Below are 24,066 nucleotides of genomic sequence, written 5' to 3'. Positions count from 1 at the left end.
TGCAACTTGAGAACTGGAAGATAATTACTCCTTTATGGCAGGGAGTGGCGGCGCTCTCACAAAAACACCCGGATTTAATCTTTAGTTGCGATCCCAGCGAGCTTCGGCCCATTGGAGCAATGGAGGAAAAAAACTCCTGTATGGCTACTTTTATTTAAATCATTCTAATTGTTTTATAACTTTCCTTCCTTTCTTGGCTTAAGCGGGGCAGTGGGGGCATCTATAACCATTCTGTTTGGTCCTTTGTGCCCTATGGGTCATTATGGGGGGGGTGCATTGACCCCCATTGTGTTCAAAACAAGGGCTTTTGGTTGGGGTCAGTGGTTGGCCATGGCAAGTCCATGGGAACAAAATAGTTCTTTTCACTTCTAATAAATGCAAAAAAATATATGTATTTAACTATTCTGCCTTGAAATGGTATCCGACATCATGGGGTCGAAATGTTGGCTTTCTACATTTGAATTTTTGCTTTTAAACAGAAGGAAGTCGCAATATTCTATTAAATTAAGCGCACATTGCTGCCTGCACCTCTTTGACGAGCCAAATCCTAATTTATTCCCCCCGGAGAGGCGGCCGTCCCCGTGGAGCAGGTGATCTGAGGCTTACTTTTGGCTGCGTTGACAGCAAATCTCATTTCAATGACAGAACCGAGCCTACAATCCAAAGAAAGTATAAAGCGGGTCCTTTCTGTGGCAATTCAGCTGATAAAATAAAAAATGTGTCATTTAGAATCCGAGGCACCGTTAATAGACGCTCCAAAATGCCAAATAATTAATTAATGACACTGATGTTTATTTTTGTTACCATTTGTGTATTTTTATTGTTACATTGTTGCCAAAGAAAACACATTTCCCGATCGGCCTGTCTTGCCGTGTAAGATGTCTCGGCCTACAACCTTCTCGTTCCGTGGATCACTGAAATATCATGAATCTGCATTTAAACTGAAAAAGATTTGTCTTTTAAAACCTTTTTTTATGTCTTGCTTTTATTTTGGATCCTGAGCTGTGGCTTCTATGCAAGGAAGCTGAGCAAACACCCCCCCCCCCCCCGCGCTTTAATACAACAACCCATTCAGAATGGCTCAGTCTTATTGACCCTGGTAGAGTCTTTGTTTTTTTTAAAGGATGATCTCTTCTCTCTGATTGGGTTTTACTCCGTTTCGGGTTTTCCATCAGACTTCTCCCCATTCATTTCATTGAACCCGTAACATGTTGAAACCCGCTCCAAACAGTCCCTCCTCCTCCGGGGCTGATGTGTCCGTTAGGGCTTTGAGCGGCACAGACCCAGAGCAAACACAACCCAGTAAGTCAGACAGAAGAGACCTATTGTGAGCCGAGCCAGCTCCTCCCGCCACCTGCTGACTTCTATTGAAGTGCATGCGCGGCAGCGCTCTCTGTGCTCCATACAATAGCACACGGCTAGTTTCTTTTTGCAGATGGCCAAAATCTTACGTCTTCATTTTGCTGGCTCACCTGTTACTGAACTCATTTCTACAACTCAAACCTTAAAAATATTAGAAAAAAAATATTAAAAAATGTATATTTTTTTATATTATTTTATCGCCTGGCAGAGCGGGTGCCTCAATTTATTTAAAATGACTTTACATAGTACTGCGCTATAATTTATTATTTATGGCTTTAAATTTGAAATGTAGTTCTAGACTTTAAATTGCGCTTATGCTGGACGACAGATCTAGTACCGATTTCCCAGAGGCAAAGCTGTTAAAATAACACTAAAGGCTACTTAAAACCCGTGCATATTTATCTATTTTATTATTAAATTATATGTGTGAACGTCAAATGCACCAACTGTCCCAAAAAACTTTAATATATTTTTTTAGTATAATTAAAATTTTTATCTTTTCTTTGAAATACTATGTTTCGCTCGGCAGTTTATCGGGTCGTTCTGCGATACGGCTGTCCGTCTAAATTCTCTTTTTCAATCTGTAATCTCTCTATCCAAACGGAAAGAGACCGCTCTGGAAAGGGACCGTGAGCGTCGTTATTAGAAGTCGCTCTCGTTCAGACAGACTGCTGATTAGGGTTTTTTTTTGAAAGATGAAAGGCTCGCTTGCGTGAAGAGTTTGCGTTATTAATGCGGTGACTCTGGTGGCGCGGCGTCGCCCCCGGCCGGGTGTTCTCTCAGAGCCGCCGTTTAAAGCCGTGGAAGCGAAATGGCTTCGTACCTCCCAGCCGCATCCCCTGCGTCACCCGACTTCATATCCAATCTCGCTTCTTGGCAGGAGCCGGATTTTTTATTTGCTTGAGCTACTGGCAACATGCGCGGGGCTTTTATTACTGATCGCTGGGATTCCTGATGGGCCGTCTGATACGCCGTCGGAATAAAGAATCTTAATACAGTCGCTTCTCGGCGTATAAACATTCTGCGGAGTTTAGAAGGAAACAGTTGCCGTCTTCGGGTGGTCTTGCTGTTGAACGAACGAATGAATGAATGAATGAAGTGTATGATTAGGTTTTTATTGTCTAGAAGAATAGAATATGCTCTGTACAAATACACCGTGCTGGCCCATTCGGCCCCCGTCTAGTCGCCCGTTTATCCTGCTGTAAAGACTCAAACCTTAATCAGTCGTTGGTCTCGTCTTAGATTCAGGAGCCGTATGTCTATCCCATGCATGTTTAAATCCCCTCGCTGTATTACCCTCTACCACTTCTGCTGGGAGGCTCATCTACCACTCTTGTGCTAGATTCATTGAGACTGTCCTGACTTGGAACCCATGGCCCGAAGCTTGTCTGTGAATGTGTGAGCTCCTCGCTGGTACTATCGGGCTGTAGGGGGTAAGTTCTGCCACAGTAAGCTGTAGATCGATGTATAGATCTGTTTTTCGCTCTTTGAGCGGTCATCGTGTTTGTGTGACGGCTCTGCTGGCTCCAGGATTGGCCTCTCCAAGCTTTTGTTCTGTTTTCCGCAGCCTCCTTGTGTGCCGGTCGTACCGTTGTGTTGTTAATATTGTGCGCTCTTAATGTCGTTGTTAAACTTGTGTTCTGTCTTCTCTGTAACTTGGTTCCGGAACCTGCTGGCCATAAATAAAATGTAGTAATATTCTAATAATTTTGCGGATTACGGGCATAGAAGTGATTTTAGAAATCTGAGGAACGCCAGACTTTTGCCCGCGGTCTGAGTGTCAAAAATCCCTATATTAAGTTACAATCGTTTTGGGGATTCTAAAGATTTCTTATGAAATCGCTCGCTCCTTTTTATGAATCCGGCCGCAGTCCTCGGCCGAGTTGTTTGATGCGTGTCCTGGAGATGTGTTTTTCGCTCCAGTGTGACTCCAATGGTTATAGAGGAATGAATGCCGTCTTTGTTGGATGGAAATAACATTGTGTGCTATTGGATAAGGCATGTCTCATCCCACCCATCTGTCCTGCTCTGTGTGGGGCAGTCCCGATTCTCCGATCCCACTGTCCTACCGAGCACTACCTCTGCCCTGCTTTTCGGGGACAGAGGTAGAGTTCGGCGGGATTGCCTTCACTATTTCAATGTCTGGTGCCAGGGAGCGCAGGCACAAAATCATGAACATGCCATGCCAGTTTGGGTGACGCTTCCTCCTCAGCATCACAATTTTCTGGGGGTAGAAGGTGGTGGGGGGGGGTGGGGGGGTACTGTATGTACATGTGGCTCTCTTGCTCCCCGACCTTTGCTTTATTAAAGACTGGATGTCAGACTTGCAGGGCTGAATTTACAATCTCTGAATCCCTGCTTTTGCAGCAAAGATAAAGTACGCAAGGCACTAGACTAGCGCACACCTGGATGCTGTACTAGCCATCTTCTGCCAACGCCCCCTCCACAAATCATTATATATATATTTATTAGAATAAAAAAAAAAAAACACCATTAATATATTCATCTTTTTTGAGCCTTTTTGTAATGGATAACGAGCCGGTACAACACACTGCAGGCCAAGTGGCCTCTCGCCTCTCTCCCTGATCCTTTGGTGTGCCGGTACTAAGTGGCATTTCGCGTTGGCATCTGTGTGTCCAGACGCGGCGAGTGAAACGATTCCAGCCCTTCTGTGCCGGGCGGCATCTGCCGGAGCGGAGATACGGGACGCCCGGTGCGGGAGCGCGATTAGCTGGCGGATCAAAAAGCCTCTTATTGGAATTCTGGCCAAACAAACACTAAAGGAAAAAAAAAACCGTCCAGCCTGCGGCGTCGCTGCCCTCCTCTCTTCCGCTGCCAGCGACTCGCATGAAAATCCAGCCCCGAAAAGAGTCTCTGGCGCTCTCACAAAAGCCCTGCCAGGCAGACCAAAGCAACGGGCGGCCCGATGTCCGCCCGTCACATAAAATGACATTCATTAAAATATCGCTGCGGTTTATCATCTGTGAAAATGAGGAATGTACTTGAAAAGCAACAAAAAAAACCCCACGCACTTTTATGGTTGAAACCTTTCATTGCTGGATAAAGGCGGCACGTGGTTTGTGTTCTGCAGAGCCCCTGTCGCTCCGGATGTCACCTGCATATAGTGTAGCCAAGCAGAATGTGTCAAATATAGCCATTTCTGTCTCATTGAGTTCTCGTTCTGAGCCCCGATCTACTAAGCAAACACCCCGACTCCTTATCATACGGGCCTGCGATAGAATGGCTCGGTCTTAATCTAGCTGGACGCTCTGACCAATGAAAGTCTATGGAGGGACGGACTTCGCCCCCAAAATAGTTTGATAAACTCAATACCCGTTCTGTGCGCTCGCTACTGTCTGTCTCCCCTCTGCGGTTTTTGTTTTGTTTGTTTTGTGTTTGTTTGGGTTTTTTTTGTTTTCTTTGTTTTTGTTAATTTTTTAGATTTTTTTTTTTTGTCTGGGGGCCGGGGACTTCCCAAACTGCCATCTGTGCGTTTTATGGTCCCATCTCTAGCTTTGTGGGAAACCCTGATACGCTGTTTATTCTACAAACGGGGGAAAATATTTACTCGGCTTCCTTTGTTATGGAAATGCGAGAGGCGTCTGCGCTCCTGATGAATAATAAACGGTTATTCCTAATTAAACCTTAAGTGCTTCGGTAATGGTTACTATAAAGTAGAATATTTCAACAATAATATTTTGGCGAGTGTTTGAAACGAAACGAACGGATGTGGCTGCAGGAACTCGACTAGTCATTTTCACAAAATATAATCTAAAAATCATCGGACTTTAGAAAGTTTGCTCTCTATATATAAAATATATAATATTTATTATAATTTATAATATATATATATATATATATATATATATATATATGTGTGTATATATAATATATATATATGTGTGTATATATAATATATATATATGTGTGTATATATAATATATATATATGTGTGTATATATAATATATATATACACACACATATATACACAGTATAGATTTTATTTATATATATATATATATATTATAAAATTTTATCATGGTATTTTTAATACATTTTGCTTTTTTGTTTTGCTATTCATGGTATATTTATAATTTTTTTTTTATTTTTTGATCTATGCCTTGGCTGCAAATTTTTTTTTTTTTTTTTTTTTTAACCTGGTTTTATCTATTCCCTGTCATTGCAATTATTGTGCAATCACCGGGCGAAGCCAAGGAGCCGCTCCGTAAATCCCTTCGGGTACCCGGCCGGCCGTCTTTTGGCCCCCGCACTCTGTACTGTGAGTTTTGATATTTTATAGTGGTATCCAGGTTGTGCTCTAAACCGTGATTAGGGAGCTGTGTGTGATGGGAGTTGGAGTGAAGGCCTGCAGAGTGCGCCCGGGTAGTCTTCTCGTTCTTGTATTGTATGTAAGAATCTAAAAAGCCGGTTTTTATACCCTTTTTTTAAAATGTATTTAAACAAAGCGTGTAGGAAGGCAGGGTAAGGCTTGCCGAATGTTTGAATGGCTGCTGGAAACCGGAACTGCGGTGTCGAGTTACCACGCTAGATCACCTGAGCCTGGACCGAGGGACTGCAACTCCCAGCATGCTCAGCCGTGATCTAGTGATATGTGTGAGAGTGGTTTCTGATTTAATTATTGAATCATTCAATGTAAAGACTCAAACCTCAATCAGTCGTCTTAGATTCAGGAGCCGTATGCCTATCCCATACATGTTTAATACCCTCACTGTATTACCCTCTACCACTTCTGCTGGGAGGCTGTTCCACTTATCTACCACCCTCCCAGTAAAATGTCAGTGACAGGGTTAGAATATCCTGCGGGGGAATGCAGTGCAGTGGATGACGACATGCCAATCGTGTATTATGGAGGCAGTACGCCTTTTCTGAAGCCCCCACACCCCCTCCCCCCCGCTCTGGTTTGGAGAGAACCCGAGGCTCGCCGACCAGGTTTAGGTGACTCGGCAGCTGTGCAGGCTCCGCCCCCTCCTTTAGGTCCCGGTGACATCACGCCAGGTCTCCGGCAACCTGCTGGAGGGTCAAATTCCTGGCAGCAGGTAAAACCAACACAACTTCCTGGGAGGGGCCTGGGGGTGGATTGTGGCCGAGCTTTCTATTACCCTTTTGGGAGGATTAATGCACAGCATGAAGTCAGACGGGGAGGCAAATAAACCCGGTATGTTACACGCTATCGAGGGGCCGATCACGGCCCGCAGGAGAACGCAGTCATTTGCTACAATGAAAGAATAATTACCTTTTTATTATTTATCAGAGAATAACAGTGTTTATTTCAAATAATTACCCCCCCGGGGGGGGTCCCACTGATACCCCTCAGTCTGAAGTGCGTTTTCCTGTCGTAATCAGGAATAACGTGTAAGAATGCCGCCCGTAACCCCCGCTTCGCAGAGAAGCAGAAAAACGTCTCTTTTTATGCTTGTTGCGCTCTCCTTGTGACGATTAAAACAACAAGCGTGCGTCTTAACGCCCCATCGTATCCTCTGACATAACAGCTTAACTCCTCGACACAACAGACGGCGCTTAGCAACCGCAGCGTGGATGAATGAGTCCATGACTTTCTATTTTCTGTTGTGTATATGTTTAGAGCCAACATATTCTGCAGCGCGGTACAAGTTGGAGTTCTAAGGGTGTGGAAAGGCATCTGAGAGCTTTGGGAGCATCTTAATAGGTGATGGCTTAGATTTAATGTAAGGAGGTTTTACTTTACCGAGAGGGTGGTAGATAAGTGGAACAGTCTCCCGGCAGAAGCGGTAGAGGGTAATACAGTGAGGGTATTAAACACGCATGGGATAGACATGCAGCTCCTGAATTTAAGACGAGACCAACGACTGATTAAGATTTGAGTCTTTACAGCAGGAGAAACGGATGACCAGACGGGGGCCGATGTGCCAGCAGACTCTGTTTTTGTCGTCTTTCTGTTTTAGTGAAGGGTTGTTTTTTTTTATTATTATTATTTTTACAAAGTTAAAAATGGATAATAAAGGTAACGTTTCTTTTGAGCCACCCTGGGTCTAAACCCCTCCCCCCTATTTACTAAAGCTGTTGATAGCCAGCAGGTAGCTGACAAGCTGTTGGAACTACAACTCCCAAGATGCCCTGCCAGCCGTAGACGCGCCTTTTGTTTTAAAATACTTGCTGCTCGTCATGTAGCTCTAGACCGCATCGAGAAATACTTAACGCTGCCACTTCTGTGCTCAGCAAAGGGGTACCTGGGGGGAGTTATATATCCCCCCCGTTCAGTTTAACCCTTAAAATAAATCCGTAATTCCAAACCTTTGGTTTATTTAAACTTTTCCTCCCAGCCTCCCCAGTAAGATTCGTTGTCTTGCGTCCCTTGTCACATATCGGAAACGAACGTCCCGCGGGGATTTGTCCAGCTCCGTGCATTACGCCAAGTCTTTCTACGCTGCTCCCCGACAGCCAAGAGTCCTTTGGTGTGTAACACGCTAGCGCTGGTGCGTGTGGTGCTTGGGCAGAGCATGGAAGAGGAGGGAGGCTCGCGGTCAGATGGTCGGTGACATTGTATTGCCTCTGTTTTCATTTCCTAATCCTGGTCTGTAGCCAAGGGGCAACCAGCGCTATCCAGCAGCCCCTGTCCCTCCGCCACGGACAGAGCGAGCCACGTGCCTGATCTCTGATGCCGTCTAAACGTCCCGTGGTTAAGGACAGGCGACGTGTCGGTTATCATGTAATCTTACCTCAAAATATCCACGTTACGTGATTTCACATCCAGGTGGATAGGCGTGTGACCCCCCCACACACACCTCCCTTCGAGTGTTTTTCCTCCCCAGTTTCAGGGCATCCAGGGGGATAGACAAACAGTTGGGCTTGTTGTGTACATAAAACCTCTGGAGTCTGAGAATCTTGTGTGTCTGTTAAGTATTGTAACTCTTCTCCTCTTTACAATCTCCCGTGTGAGCCGTGACGAGAGCTCAGCCCACGGGGGCCGGTAGTCCTGTTAGTGCAGTTGATTGCGTTACCCTCCGCCGCTCGATATCAGTCGCTATTCTCTGAAGGGCGATTGGGGTGCAAATGGCTCTCTGGTTAGTCGACACAATGGTGAATTCTCGCGGTTTTGGAGAAAGTCGCATCGGCGCTTCTGATTGGTGATTTCTTTTGTGTTACAATGTAACGCAATTCGCACACAATGTGTCAGACGCCGTGTAGCTGCCCGCCGGCGGATCAGGACCCCTGGCTACTCCGCATGAGGTGAGTTTTTGGCATGTGTGGCAGCTGGTCTCGTCTATCCCCTCTCTGCATCAACCACGTCTGCTGGTAGGCAGATTTTAATTATAGTTCATGGAACTTCCTTGGTTCTCGCAGGTTTTCGTCTTTTGCGTCTTTTTTTTATTATTTGTTATTGAGCGATCGGGCCGGGTAGCTTTGGGAGTAACTCCGGAGCTGAGTCACCCAGAAATATAACGTCTGCCGACCCGATAACGCAGCGTTTCACGCGGTGGAGACTGATGATGTCTGACAGGTGGACACAGAAAGATTCCTCTGCTCTGTAGACCGGCGCACCGGCAGATAGCGATACAACCGCGGGAGGAGAATGCCTGGAATCGCAGGGCTTCGGAAATAAATGAGATCGCGCGGAAATGCTTGCTCCAGAACCTTGGCAAAATTTTTACTTTTTGAAACCAAATACAATACATTAAAGCGCTAAATATTAATACATACATACCATACATACATACATACATACTTTACATACATACATACATACATACATACATACATACATACATACATACTTACACTACGGTTCAAAGGTTTGGGGTCACTGAGCTGTTTTCATGGAAAATAAGTAAATTTCTGTCTAACATAATTGCAAAAAGGGTTTCTAACCATCAATTAGCCTTTTAAACTTAAACTTGGACCAGCGAACACAACGTGCCATTGGAACACAGGAGTGATGGGAGTGATAAAGGGCCATTGGAACACAGGAGTGATGGGAGTGATAAAGGGCCGTTGGAACACAGGAGTGATGGGAGTGATAAAGGGCCATTGGAACACAGGAGTGATGGGATTGAAAAAGGACCATTGGAACCCAGGAGTGATGGGAGTGATAAAGGGTTGTTGAGCCGCCAATACCATGATCCTCAGCTAGCTCTTAGTTGATCACCAAGATTAGCAAAAGAACCAGGAAACAATGTAACAATGTATTGACGAAGCCTTGGTATGGATCAAGCAGTGGGTGTTTTTTTCTCTTTAATGAAAGGCTTCATTCTCTTTGTTTTTCTTTCTAGTGCTGTTAAGAGAAGAGGTGTCGCAGCTTCAAGATGAGGTTCACTTGTTACGACAAATGAAGGAAATGCTAGCCAAGGATCTGGAAGAGTCGCGAGACAGCAGGTCGGCAGAGGTCCTCTCCGCCACCGAGCTGAAGGTGCAGCTGGTACAGAAGGAGCAGGAGCTTGCGCGGGCGAGGGAGGCGCTTCAGGGTAAGACCACCTTAGCCGTCCACCTTTTTTCATTCCCAACGTGTCAGGTTTGAGAAGCCCACGTCTGCGCTGTCACGCTGCTCCCGATATAACCGGGGGGCTGTATCTTAAGCCCCACCGTCGCATGCTCTCGGCAGATTATTTCTCTAGCTGACATTTCATGTTATTCCGTCCCAGTAAGTTAATAAACTTAAAAACAAATTATACTATAGGAGCAAAGACTTCCAGCCCCGTTCTAACAGCCCCCCCCCCACACTTGCGCCCGTAGAAATGCTGGGTCTTACTTCCCTGAAATGTAAAGTATGACAGGGAACCCGTCCACGGTGTGCGTTTACGAGCCGGCATTGAGTTTCCACGTCTATTGTGAGCGCGACTGTAGAACAGGTGAGCTGCATTGTAACCCCCACAATACCCTACCGGTTCCCAATAACAGGCGCCCGCAACAATCACTCTTTTGTGCAGCGTTTTCGTGGTATGCGCGTTTCTTCTAATTTACTAATGCGCTTTGGCATGCTTATAGCCCAGGTGTGTTTATACCGCAGCATCCTTCGGCTTGGGATCTATTTTTCCTTTTCAATCCCTGAATTATTATATTTAGATCATTTATACCAACTATTCATAGAATGTAGAGGCAACGCTCTTAACCCATTCAGCACCAGGTTAAATCATTATGTTTGTGATATCTATATAATGTATGTGTGTGGGGGTTTGCTGGCGTCAAGCTGATGAGAAATTACATTCCTCTGCTGAATTTTGTTGCCCGTCACAGGTGGCCGCACCAGCGGAAATTTCCATCCCTGTTTTATATACAAGAAAAATACGCGTACAAAGTCAAACCACGCGGGCTCCTGGTTACTGTAGCCATGAACTCTTTTAATATAAAAAAAATATATAATAATGTTGGTCGTTGTACGTATAGAAGGGTTAGAACAAGAGGTCATGATCTAAAACTAGAGAATCAGAGGCTTGGGTATAATGTGAGGAAGTTTTACTTGACTGAGAGGGTGGTAGATAAGTGGAGCAGTGTCCCAGCAGATGTGGTAGAGGCTAATACAGTGAGGGTATTAAACATGCATGGGATAGACATACTCACAACTCATTTTGGTTATTTCTTTAACAAAATTTTCAGTTCTTCCCTTTCAATTTATATATCTGAAACATTTAAGTATCTCTTTAGCCGCCCCCCCCCCACCAGTCATTATCGGTGATTTAAAGGACTGTCACCTTTCTTCGCTGAAATAATATATATTCTAGAAATATTTTCTCGTGGGAATAACGAATATTGAAGCGCAGGTTTAAGAAGTGTGGCTTTTATTGCATCGGACGGGGAGGAGATGGTTTGAGGAATCCTTGTGACCTTTAAAAAAAATAAAAAATAAAATCTTTAACCGATTTATGAAGAATAAATAGGATTCCAAGCTCGCGCGTCTGCGTATTTCTCCTCTAGCCGGCGGGATAATCACGCGTCTTGCGTTATATTAAGACATTTGTGCGGCCGCGTGATGGGGTTTGTAGAACTTCGCTGTTCATCTTTTATAAATGATCTCATTAGCTCCTGGGAAGCAAATTCACGCCGGCCGAGGGTTTTTCATTTTAAATTATCCAGAAAACCCGCTGCGTGCTTTTTAAATAATGAAGCTTTAAGAGCGTCGGATCAGGAATATTTACCAAAGAAATGAATATGATTGACAACCAAGTTCAGAAAACGGGTTCAAACAATATAGTGTGAGAGTGTATCGATATAGTGTGAGCGTGTATCCATATATATTTTTATAATTTAAAGTGGAATTATGCTTTTTTGGGGGGCTTTATCATAGGTACACGCCCATATGATGTCATCCGCCTTCCCCCTGTATGCAAATCAGCGGTACGGTTAATTTTACACCTGTCTGTAACATTAATTTGGTTTCCGACAAAATCATTTGGTTTTTAATTGAAAACTGGAAACTGCCGGTTCCCAAATCATCCGATATTAATCAAACCTGAAAGATCTATTAAATATTTAAACATTTATATATATTGTATTTTTTAATTTTTGTTTTTAATGCAGCTATGAAGGCCGATCGGAAGCGTTTAAAGTCTGAAAAAACAGATTTAGTGAGCCAAATGCAGCAGCTTTACTCTACCCTGGAGAGTCGGGAGGAACAACTGCGTGACTTCATCCGAAATTACGAGCAGCATAGAAAGGTACGCACATAAGCGACGCTCTCGACTTCTAGACGTGACTTTGTCTCGTGGTGCTATAGGCGAGCAGGGAAAATATACCCCGTTACGGGATTTGCCTTCTCTCCGTGTCTCAGAATCCTCCAAAATGCAGTTTTTTACATAAAATGTAGTTTATATATTGAATGCAGTATTCCGGGACCTGCTCTCCCATACAATCTAATCTTCTTCCGCTACCTACTTGACAGAAGTCAGAGTTCACTTCACTATTTACAAAGTACGGCACAAAGCTGCTATTGTGAAAGATACTTTTTTTTCTTCTCCTTTCTGACTTCTACCCTAAATCACTCTGCTCAGATCTAATCAAAGAGGCGTTCTAGAGAGCACCGGATACATTGTTAAAGCTTAGTGCGGACTTCAGTCGGCAACATGGAGGTAAAAAGAAAACTAAAATTACATTTCAACCAAAAAAGAATATGTGATGGGCGTGATAAAGGGCCATTGGAACCCAGGAGTGATGGGAGTGATAAAGGGCCATTGGAACCCAGGAGTGATGGGAGTGATAAAGGGCCATTGGAACCCAGGAGTGATGGGAGTGATAAAGGGCCATTGGAACCCAGGAGTGATGGGAGTGATAAAGGGCCATTGGAACACAGGAGTGATGGGAGTGATAAAGGGCCATTGGAACACAGGAGTGATGGGAGTGATAAAGGGCCATTGGAACCCAGGAGTGATGGGAGGGATAAAGGGCCATTGGAACCCAGGAGTGATGGGAGTGATAAAGGGCCATTGGAACACAGGAGTGATGGGAGTGATAAAGGGCCATTGGAACCCAGGAGTGATGGGAGGGATAAAGGGCCATTGGAACCCAGGAGTGATGGGAGTGATAAAGGGCCATTGGAACACAGGAGTGATGGGAGTGATAAAGGGCCATTGGGACACAGGAGTGATGGGAGTGATAAAGGGCCATTGGAACCCAGGAGTGATGGGAGTGATAAAGGGCCATTGGAACACAGGAGTGATGGGAGTGATAAAGGGCCATTGGAACACAGGAGTGATGGGAGTGATAAAGGGCCATTGGAACCCAGGAGTGATGGGAGGGATAAAGGGCCATTGGAACCCAGGAGTGATGGGAGTGATAAAGGGCCATTGGAACACAGGAGTGATGGGAGTGATAAAGGGCCATTGGAACCCAGGAGTGATGGGAGGGATAAAGGGCCATTGGAACCCAGGAGTGATGGGAGGGATAAAGGGCCATTGGAACACAGGAGTGATGGGAGTGATAAAGGGCCATTGGGACACGGGAGTGATGGGAGTGATAAAGGGCCTCTTTATGCCTATGAAGATATTTCATTAAAAATCCAGCTACAATAGTAATTTCTAACATTAACCCCGTGTGCACTGGATTTCTCATCCATTTCATGTGTGAACGATTCTGATTTTAAAAACCTTTCCAAAGTTTGCCCTTCAGGTACTGAAAGGGTTATAGTTGAAAATAAACTCTCCCGCCTACAGCGTGCTCTTAGGTAACGTCTGTTACCTCTCCGGTTAAGGAACTTCCCTGCCAAAAACTCTGCGGCCTCCAGATGTCAGCCACTTCATCAAGGTGATGACACCCTCGGAGCCGTGTTTTGGAAAGAGGAAACGTGCGCAGGGTGTGAGAATTTGTAAAGATAGGATTCGTGCGGATGCAGGAAATCGAAGAGAATTTACAGAAACTTCTAGAACGCGTGAATATTTTAAAGATAAAAACTCTGTACGTTTTGGGTGGATGTTCAGCCTCGGCATCTTTACCATCCGACGGCCCGGCCAGGCTTCTCCCCGTTAGACGCGAAGGGGGTCGCTAATAAATCCTCCTTCGGGACACGGCCTGGTCCTGCGGAATGTTACAGGATAAGCCGCTCTCGTCTAACATCGTGCGCCTGCGTTGGTTAAAACGAGACGTGGGCGCCGGTGGAAAATCCGTGTTCCTTTTCACTGGGGGGGAGGGGTCTTCGTATTCGACGAAATTCGTACGTCTCCGCATTCGGTTTGGACCAAATTCGTCCATTTTCGTTTTTCGGAAATCCCATTCATTTGTTCGGTTGCCATGGAAACAAAATAAACGCGTAGAAGAAGTTGAATAGGGAATTTGAGATCCGTGGATGGAAGGAAGAGAGTCAGCATTAGATAGAGGGTAGTGGACGCACGCGGGTTGGTTTATTTATTGCTAAATAGGATTTTTGTAAAAATTCCAGATATTTTGGGTTATGTTTTTATTTTTTGAGCAGTAGAACTTCCAAATCTTCAACGTGATGAATGCATACAGGATGTTTTGTTGAGATTATCTCCTTTTCGTTCCTTTAGCTGGACCGAGTCCTTTTGTATTCAGCTACAGTTTGAGGATGAAAGAAAAGACTTAATTCCTTGAATCGCCAACTTTCACAATAACCTCTATTTGTAGATCTTAGAGAAGGAACCACAAACGGCATTTATTATTTATATTAAAAATGTCAAAAGGAGAAATTCCCTCTCAAAAAAACATGTGACCCTCCTTTGTTTAAAACTTCTCATTAAAGTGGACCAATCGTCTGAATTTAATTGACATTAATCAATAGAACATTTTTTTCTAATGATACTTGATTCCCTGATTGGCTGCTCGTGGGAAAGCTTATTAAACTGCGTAACTTTGTTTTTGTTTGCGTGTAAATTGTAAGAGAAAGTTCAGATGAATGTCCAAAATAACTACAGTGTAATGACTTTCATAACTAGCGTCAACATTTTACAGATACTCCAAAAACTTTCACATGGCACATTAAAAAAAATAAATAACTTTTGTTTTTTTTTTTAAATATATATATATATATATATATATTTTTTTTTTTTTTTAATACGTTCCACTGATTTATTTTATTAAAATTCTCACCTTGCTGCACATGGTCTCTTAAATATTGGGGGGGGTGCAATGCATCGAATATCGTCAACAAGGGTCGAGTTGATTTTCAGAAGCCATTTTTCTTTTCGGGTTTAAATCGTAAGAAATGTTATATCATTCCCCCGGGGGCCGTCTATTAATGGATGCAGCTCTGCCAAGACCCTGGCCCCTCGCGCGCCGCTAAAAGCATTTAATTGGTAAATTGCATTAGCGCGTCTCTCACCGGCTTTGTACACCTTTAGCCGTTTAAAGCGAGAAAGGCTGAGCCGTTAACCGTATTTACTAAGCACAAACACTTAAGACCGAATTAATAGGGAATAGATATTTGGCAGTATGATTGCTCTTGCGTTTCGCGCTCGCCGAGCCAAATAGATATTTGCCTTGAAGCCCGTATTAAATGAAGCCGCCCAAAAAAAAACAAAAAAAATCGGTGCTTGTTTACCTTGTTGTGTGTAATGCATCAAAACGATAGTTTTTTATTAGAACCCTGGAGGCCGCCGTTAAATTAATATATCCATTTAGTGCTATAAAGCATTGGAAAAGCAAGTGTTTAACCGAAACGTACAAAGTGAGATTACTATAAAAAAAAAAGATATTAATATATAAAAAATATTTTTAAATTTATTTTTGTCTTTTTATAAAACCTGTGCCTCCCTCCGCTCCTTCTTTTCTCTAAGGGTGAATTCGGTGAACGTTGTCTTATGGTCATGAGTGAGCTGCAAGAAAAGGCGATATTGGGAAGTCTGTAATGAATACAGCGCGCCTTCGATAAGCCGGGCCATCTGTTTCATACCGGTGGTCATGTTATAATGGGGCTGCGCACGCACGATGCATGTTGTAAGCCACGTTACTTTGTGCCAGAATCCCAATTGCCCGGTAACTTCCATTTCTTTAATAAAAATAGGATATCTGTGTTTAGCAGTCACAGCTATAACTCTACAGCCTTTCTATCTAAGATCTGCTTATAAGTTTTTGCTTCAAGGTCATTTACAACATCTGCTTGTCATCTTTATATATGTGCTATGAAGCCGTCACATCTGGAAATGCTTGAAACCACTCTGGGACCTTTTATTGCGAGACAGCGCTGAACTTTTAGAATGTCACAATGTGACCTCTCCCACGCGAAGTCTCCGGTCATTCCAAACTCTGCTCACATACATGTGCGCTGCCGTTCAAAGGTTTGGGGTCACTCCGCTGTTTTCACGGAAAACAAAGGAATTTTTAGCTGCAACATAATTGCAAAAGAGTTTCCAACTATCAGCCTTTTAAACTTAAACTTGGATCAGCGAACACAACGTGCCATTGGAACCCAGGAGTGATGGGAGTGATAAAGGGCCATTGGGACACAGGAGTGATGGGAGTGATAAAGGGCCATTGGGACACAGGAGTGATGGGAGTGATAAAGGGCCATTGGAACACAGGAGTGATGGGAGTGATAAAGGGTCTCTGTACGCCTATGAAGATATTCCATTAAAAATCAGCCGTTTCCAGCTACAATAGTCATTTACAACATTAACCCTGTCTGTGCTGGATTTCTGATCATTTCATGGATAAAATTTGCTTCTCTTTCAAAAACAAGGACGTTTCTAAGTGACCCCAAACTTTTGGGAGGGGGGCTAAGGTTTCCAGATGGCCAAGAGTAAGACATTCATTATCAGCGGTCGACCCTCAATTTTGGGAATGTAGACATTCTGGATATTATCCTTGTGTCTTTCCTTGCCGATAATCCCAAATATTTGGAAAACCAGACGCCTGATGCCCCTAATCCTGCTCATTTTTTAATCATTCTCTGTCCAAATGGCAACGATGGCATCTCTTTTAAAGCTGTGCGGTATAACTGGAGGCGCAACGTATTCCTTCTTCATGGGCCATTTAATAAAATGAGAGGGACGACCCTGCAATGTCGTATACCCCGGGGGGCGCATGTCACTGAGCTCGACGGAATGAAATGTGAATGTACAGAGATGCCTAGGAGCCCAGAACTGGTAATTCCTTCAGATGACAACAGGATTTTCCCGCTCCTCTATACACCGGCGCAAAGCCAATTCCGGTTTGCTTTCATGTTCCATTTCATCCACAATCTATCTTTTTTTCTTTCTGTGATGACCGCGCAAGCGCTTCTGATTTAGTTTTAATGATTAATACCCATAAATAAACCCTTTTATTCCACTTGTTTAGCAAATGAGTGACTATTTAAATCTTTGCTTCATGCTAAACGGAGCGCGAGGGCCTCGCTCTGGGCTCTGGGTCGGGGCGACCGCCTCGCTCCTTTCGGGCTAAGTAGGGGCCCTATGGCCTTCTGTCATGGACACCCAAAACCTGAAATAAGCAGAAATTAAAGAAACCTAACGGATAATGGTCAGGTTGGACATAAACACCCCTCTTATGACACTAAAGCGGTGCGTGTTCCTCTAATCCCCGGAAAACGATAATTGGGTCGGTACTGCCTATTTTAGGTGTTTATATCATTACGCACACACTTATACAATGTAATTATACACACTCATTTTTCTTATTTGCTATAACTTTTTACCAACAAATCTTAAGCATGAAATAATGAGAAAAAAAAATTTTTGTTACATAGCGCCATCCTATTCCACAGCGCTGTACAATGGTTTAATAGGACATAACAAAACGGCACGGACTTACATAATATAGCAAAAGAGCTGACACTCTAAACGGGAACAAGTGTTCGTTCTCCTTTTCTATTTTTCTATTTCTAGTGTTTTATTTGCGCGATTTGTTGGTTTATTCATCGGGTCAGGTCTGGTTCAAACGGCTCTATGTGAACGGCTCGCGATCATTAACTTATATGGCCAGATATGACGGCAGCCGGTTACTCTGCCGTGTGATGCCGAGGATCCTATCCGGGTTCATTACTGCCTTATCCGACATATCAAAGATGGAGATAACGGCATCAGAAGGTTGGAATTTTTTTGTGATTAAAGATTAAACAAATACTTGTAATTTTTGTTTTGTCCGTATCTGGCAGGCCAATGGTAAAATGATCCTTTTACAAGCGATGGGTTATCTTTTTTTTATTATTATTTATTTATTTTATTTACTTAATTTTAAAGAAGAACTGGATGTCTTGGAACTGGATCGGGTTTTTAGAAAAAAAAAAAAAATGTAGTGTTCTATAGAGAATTAGGGGTTTTTCTTGACTTCAAATGGGTCTCGACAATGACTGTTGACTTGGTAGACGGCACCAAATGGCAGGTTCGTTTAGCTGACTTGTGGAATTCCGGTGATAAATAGACACGGACTGTAACTTCTTAAAATAATCTGGCTGGGTTTTCGGGTGCCCTGGAAACCCTGGACAACCAGTATTCTGTAGAATGAGGTCACTCTAGGTTCAGTTTCCTGATGGGTCCAGCAGATCTTAAATGGGTTCTAATCCCTCTTCACCAATCCAAAGGCGTACCGGTAGACCACCACTCTTGAGGGTCGTTTAACATTATGGCTTCTTTAGGATGTCCCTACAACGTAGAACAAAGTAAAGTTCCTCACCAATCTGTCGCTAGAAACCTTTATGCCATGTGTTTCATCATCAATGCTTGATATCCTTTATTATGAGGTCATCCCTTAAAGTGTAAATGAGATGTGACTGCAGAAATAAATGGTCAGGTCCTCGGTGTTTGACCTTAGGTGACCTCCCCTTGTGTCTCCTCCAAAGTTTTCTTGTGGACACAAAAATCTGTGATTGCCCGTTTTTTACTATTTTTGTTTTCCTCTTTCAGGAGAGCGAAGATGCAGTGAAGGTTTTAGCAAAAGAGAAAGACCTCTTAGAACGAGAAAAATGGGAACTTCGGCGCCAAGCCAAGGAGGCGACGGACCATGTAACGGCCCTCCGGTCGCAGCTGGATTTAAAGGAAAACCGAATTAAAGAGCTTGAAGCTGAGCTTGCAATGGTGAGACCCTCATAAAATTGGGGGGGAACCTGTTTTTAAATACTGATTTTTATTTATTTTTTCCCTCCTGTGTTTTTTTGTTTTTCCTTTTTTTCTGTATGCACGTTGTCCTTTGGGGTCACTTGCTGTTTTTAGTGAGCATGTGAGCCAGATCTGTTTTTCTGTCCACTGTGGTATGTTGAAAATATTTGTCCTAGGAACAGAACGGTTTTATGCTGCTAATTTAGGACAAATTCTGGAGAATTTATGTGGTCAGTGACCTAAGAATCTTGTACCAGAATTCCATCTGAACCCCCCCACACACACACTCTCACACTCACACTCACACACACACTCACACTCACACACAACTATTCTTCGTTATGAGTAGCCTAAATCTTTCGCAGTACAGGTCACACATTTAGATTTTAGCTTTGGAGGGAGAGTGGAATGCGTTGTTGTTGTTGATGCGTAACATTCTGAACCGAAAATATTGTCGTGGAGCCGAGAAATGACACATGTAAAGTGTATCAGTGGTGACAAGTCCACGGCATCCAAATGATTTGTGTTTCCAGCTGGTGATCTTACGAGATGCCAAACTAGAAGCAGATGGTGGCTGCTCCTGCTTCTTCTTGTCTGAGCGGCCTTATTGCTACGCTATGTGTGTGTGTGTGTGTGTGTGTGTGTGTGTGTGTGTGTGTGTGTGTGTGTGATATATATATATATAATATTATATATGTGTGTATGTATGTATGACAGCTATTAATTACTAAACTATCGGCAGTTTTTTGATACTACTCCAGTCTTGTATTTAAACCTTAGCGCGCTATATAAAACAATAAATAATAATAATAATTTTACCGCATGGTTTTTACCGCATGGTGGCATCACTGCTGCCCCTAGTGGTGGAGAGAGGAAACTGGAAATAAGCTTCTGCAAAAGGTATTTAGCGGAAGCCTAGGAGGGAACACACACTTAGAAACAGCCAATGGGAACTGATTGATCCAATTAATCAATTAATTAGATTTACGGGAATAACACTTGTTACAGGTAATGTCTGCATCTGCGATATTGCACAAGGGTATTATACTGGGTTCATTTCTCCATAATATTTTCTTATTATATTGACATTATATTTATTTTATGACTTGATGGTTTCTTCTATATGCGGCTGGAGTAATTCCATAGTGGTGACGGGTGTCCAAGCTATACAGGTTTTTCTATAGCTGGACATTCATTTAATAAATATGGGTAGGTGAAGCAGTATGGCCTCTTATTCTAGAAAATGATGGGGGATACAGCAGTCTATTTGGAATATTTTTTGTGTTTCATTTATTTTTAGTAATTAAACAAACAAAAAATGGCCATATTACCCAAGACAAAACATAGTGTTTAGCTTAAGTTGACACCATATATCGGGCCATTAACGGTTATTAATTTGGGGATTCATCTGGGGATGAATTTAGCCAACTCCTAAACTATGTATTTAAACGAATTACCTACAATAATTTGGATTATTGACAAGTTGATACAAAATGCAGATACAGGTTCTGTTATTTTCCTGTAACTTTGTTTCGTTTTTAGTCCGAAATCCAATTTGGAGTCCTTTTTTGTAATTTATTTTTTTTCTTCTTCCAAATCTTGTCACTTTTGTGTTTTTTGTTTTTTCTTTCTTTTTTTTTTCTTGAAAGAATGTTCGTCTTCTGTTCGCATAAACTCTAAAGTTTTCTAAATTCCTGGTCTTGCATGTGATTGCTTGCGCGGACCTATGGTTTTCTTTTTTATTATTATTTTTTTCTTCTCTCTTCCCTATATTGAAAAAAAAAAAAAAAGATGGGAAATAAATCTTTTAATTTTGAAACATATTTTTTACAAATTTCATTGATCTGTTTTCACTTGCCTTTTAATGTTGTATGTAGTATATATATATATATAGTTTGTTCTTTATTCTCCTCTTGCCCCTCCAATGTGGCTCGAATTAAAGGATTCCCCAGTTAGATTATCATTCTTGTGACCTGTTTCTCCAGATAACAAGGTGTGTTGCCCAGAGAAAGGAATATCGTGTTTTTGATCACCTCTCAGAGAAGGAGCCCTCATCAAGAGGGATTTCGGTAAGACTGGAGCCTTTAGGGAAAATTTACTCCATTTTCCCTAATTATTGTATGTCCTTTTTTTTTTTCTTTTCCTTTTTTTTTTATATAATTGGATCAGAATGCACAATTTTGTCATGGCTAACATGCACCCTTATATTCTGGAAATTCGCACATTTTTTTTGTTTATTTTTAACACACTAGTGGTAATCCGATTATAAATTCTGTGCTAACGGGGTAGGCATATGCATAATTGCCAACAAAATAACTCTATTAAAGAAAATGTATAATTAATCCAAAAGACCTTTTAATAGGCTTTTACATGCTGAGAATCTCGAGTCTCAAAGTAAAGACATCTTTATACGTTCCACCATATTCTGATTTTCTATTTACAGCGTACACCCCAGATATTAGGAAATTTTTAAGATTTTTACGTGTTGGCACTTATGCATGTGTTTGGGATTAATTTTAATTATGATTCAATTAAAACGCTATTATCTTCCTGTTTAATAATTTGTTATTTTTTATGTAACCAGCTATGTCCTTTTAAATATAGATACATTTTCTGAAAACTGTAACATTTTAATCCTCTAATATCTGAGCCACGCATATTTACTTACCCTGATCCCATGAAAGAGGGAATAACTCCTTTACCATTCAAAAAAAAAAAAAATCCCGTTTAAAGGCGATGCACTCTTTAAATGTCTCCCAAGCACATACTATCACGCAAAACATTTATTGATTAATATGTATTATTTTTATTACAAATTTCTGGGTTTGCAGAGCTGGGAGCCGTACCCCGAAACCTCTCCCAAAGTGTTCTGCATTAAGAATCATTGACGACGTGTTGGAAAATATATGCTTTTTGAACTATACATGTGCTGGTCGCTTTCTAGCACAATGCAAATCTCATGTATATCTAATAAATCTAATGTATATGGCTTGCGCTATAGCAGTGGTGTCCAACCTGCGGCCCTTTAGCTGCCGCAGGACTACATCTCCCATAATGCTAAGCTAAGGGGCCGGCTGAGGAGTATGGGTATGTAGTCCTACAGCAGCTAGAGGGCCACAGGTTGGACACCCCTGCGCTATAGGGTTTTTTGGGTTTTTTTGCCCCTCGTCTATGGGAGCATAATTTTACTTATATACCCTTGCTGCGGATCAGTAAGTTTTTTTGTTTTTATTTATTTGGGTTTTTTTGCTGGTTTTTTTTGTTTTCTTTTGTTTTTTTCTAACTAAATAGGACTATGTGTGAGGACTTGAGTTTTTCTTTCTTTCTTGACGGTTTATCGATCCTCCCCATCGCTTATATCCGTCTCTCAATCTTTCCGCGAGGACGAGCGAAGAACGGCACAGGGAGCTCTAGTGATGTTACCCAGCAGGGGCCGCGCAAACCGCTCAATCTTCCTCGCTCATTAAAAGCAGATGCCTTTGGATTCTCAAGGAGTTGGCCATTATGATTAGCCCCTGCTGGAAACCCTTTGCTTCCTTTTAAATAACTTAAATTGGGTTATTTTTGTTTTCTCTAAAATACCCGATTTGCTGTTTTTCTTCTCGTTTCCTTTTTTTTTTCTCCATCACAGATAACCAGGGGAAAAAAATCTGTGTCGATATTTGAAATGAAGATGTTTGCCGTTTAATATCTGTCCTTGAATAGCTAGTTCCGTGTTAAATACGTCACAATTAAATACGACTGGCTGTAACTTTTCACCAAAATATACAGTAATCCTCGTTGAGTAAATTTACGGCGACCCCAACGGGGTTAATTATTAAGACCACGTGTGCACCAGGCATTCAGACGCAACGTCAAGACAAATGAAACCCTGTAAATACTGCGTTTAAATAAACTCCAGGCAGGAACCGTCTTGATAAACGTCCCGGTGGGAAGAAAGTATAGCTCCGGTTTGTTTTTTTGAAACACTTTAGTGAAATGAAACGGTCTCCTGTGCATTGTTCTAATTTGAGCTTCAGAAGCTGCGTCTGGTATAATGAAATGTTGCGCGTTTTCATTAGGTCTGCAAATGGGTTGTCAATTTTTTATTTTTTAAAACCACTACAGTTCAATAGTTTGGGGTCACTTAGAAATGTCCTTGTTTTCTAAAGAAAAGCACATTTTCTCCATTGAAATAGCAAGAAATGGATTAGAAATCCAGCGCAGACGGGGTTAATGTTGTAAATGACTATTGTCACAGGAACACTCCTGTGTTCCAATGGCCCTTTATCACTCCCATCACTCCTGTGTTCCAACGGCCCTGTATCACTCCCATCGCTCCTGTGTTCCAACGGCCCTGTATCACTCCCATCGCTCCTGTGTTCCAATGGCCTTTATCACTCCCATCACGCCTGTGTTCCAATGGCCCTTTATCACTCCCATCACTCCTGTGTTCCAATGGCCCTTAATCACTCCCATCACTCTCCGTAATGCGATCTAGGAAAAAAAGGAAATAAATACCGAGGTTTTTAGAATTAGCTGTTTGTTTATTTCAAAGAAATATGTTCACGGGCATCTCCGTTTAAATTGCTGTCTGACACATGCAGAAATCCCGGGAATTTAAGGATATTAAAATCTTAAAATTAAAAAATGCCCTAAAGCACAGTAAATTTAATTATCTCAAGTAATAAACGCCACAACAAATAAAAGGTATCTTCCTCTGCAGTGAGTTAAATCGCATATATAGTAGCGTTCGGTTTCACGGTGTTCCTTATCCTCCCTTAATTCCTTGTAAGATTTATGATTCCTGTCTCTTTCCTTAAACAAATCTATTATTGCCCTTTATCTTTCACCTCTAATCTCTTCTATAATCCAATGTAATTTACCCAACCTGTACTTTTACCTCCTCGTTACCCTGCCCCCCACCTAATCATCCTGTCACTTTTCCCCCACCCCAATGCGATTTAATGCCCCGTTCCCCTGCCTACTATCCTTCTCTGACAGCCGCTATAGTGAATACGGAAGGGGTTAAACGCATCCCAGGACTGGTCTTTCTGAGCGGTTTCTTGTTGAAAACCCTCCTGAGGTGAGTGAGAAATAGGGTGTCCGTGCGCAACGGGACAATTTATATGGGCCTGTATGGTTGCTATGGTTACCATGTCTGCATGTGAAGTGGCCATGCGGAGAAAGGCTTTAATATGAATCAACGTGACGTTGGCTCTCTAAGTGTCAGCAGCACATCGATTATCCCTATGG

The 24,066-nt window shown here is 42.5% G+C and overlaps 1 protein-coding gene across 4 annotated transcripts in view; it reads left to right on the top strand.

Moving 5' to 3' along the window:
• The window catches only part of KAZN (kazrin, periplakin interacting protein), a 125,586-nt gene that overhangs the window by 95,586 nt on the left and 5,934 nt on the right, over positions 1-24,066 (top strand). For 2 of the 4 annotated variants that reach the window (XM_053451486.1, XM_053451488.1), the window contains 4 exons: positions 9,631-9,822; positions 11,873-12,009; positions 18,640-18,810; positions 20,817-20,900. In XM_053451486.1, coding sequence (XP_053307461.1) covers positions 9,631-9,822; positions 11,873-12,009; positions 18,640-18,810; positions 20,817-20,900 — 584 coding nt within the window. Of the gene's footprint in view, positions 1-6,426; positions 6,540-9,630; positions 9,823-11,872; positions 12,010-18,639; positions 18,811-20,816; positions 20,901-24,066 lie in introns of those variants that run through there. The other 2 variants (XM_053451489.1, XM_053451487.1) reach the window with 2 other exon arrangements.

This window comes from Spea bombifrons, chromosome 12, assembly GCF_027358695.1.
Source record: "Spea bombifrons isolate aSpeBom1 chromosome 12, aSpeBom1.2.pri, whole genome shotgun sequence".
NCBI lineage: Eukaryota > Metazoa > Chordata > Amphibia > Anura > Pelobatidae > Spea > Spea bombifrons.
This window is presented reverse-complemented; position numbering and strand designations above follow the sequence as displayed.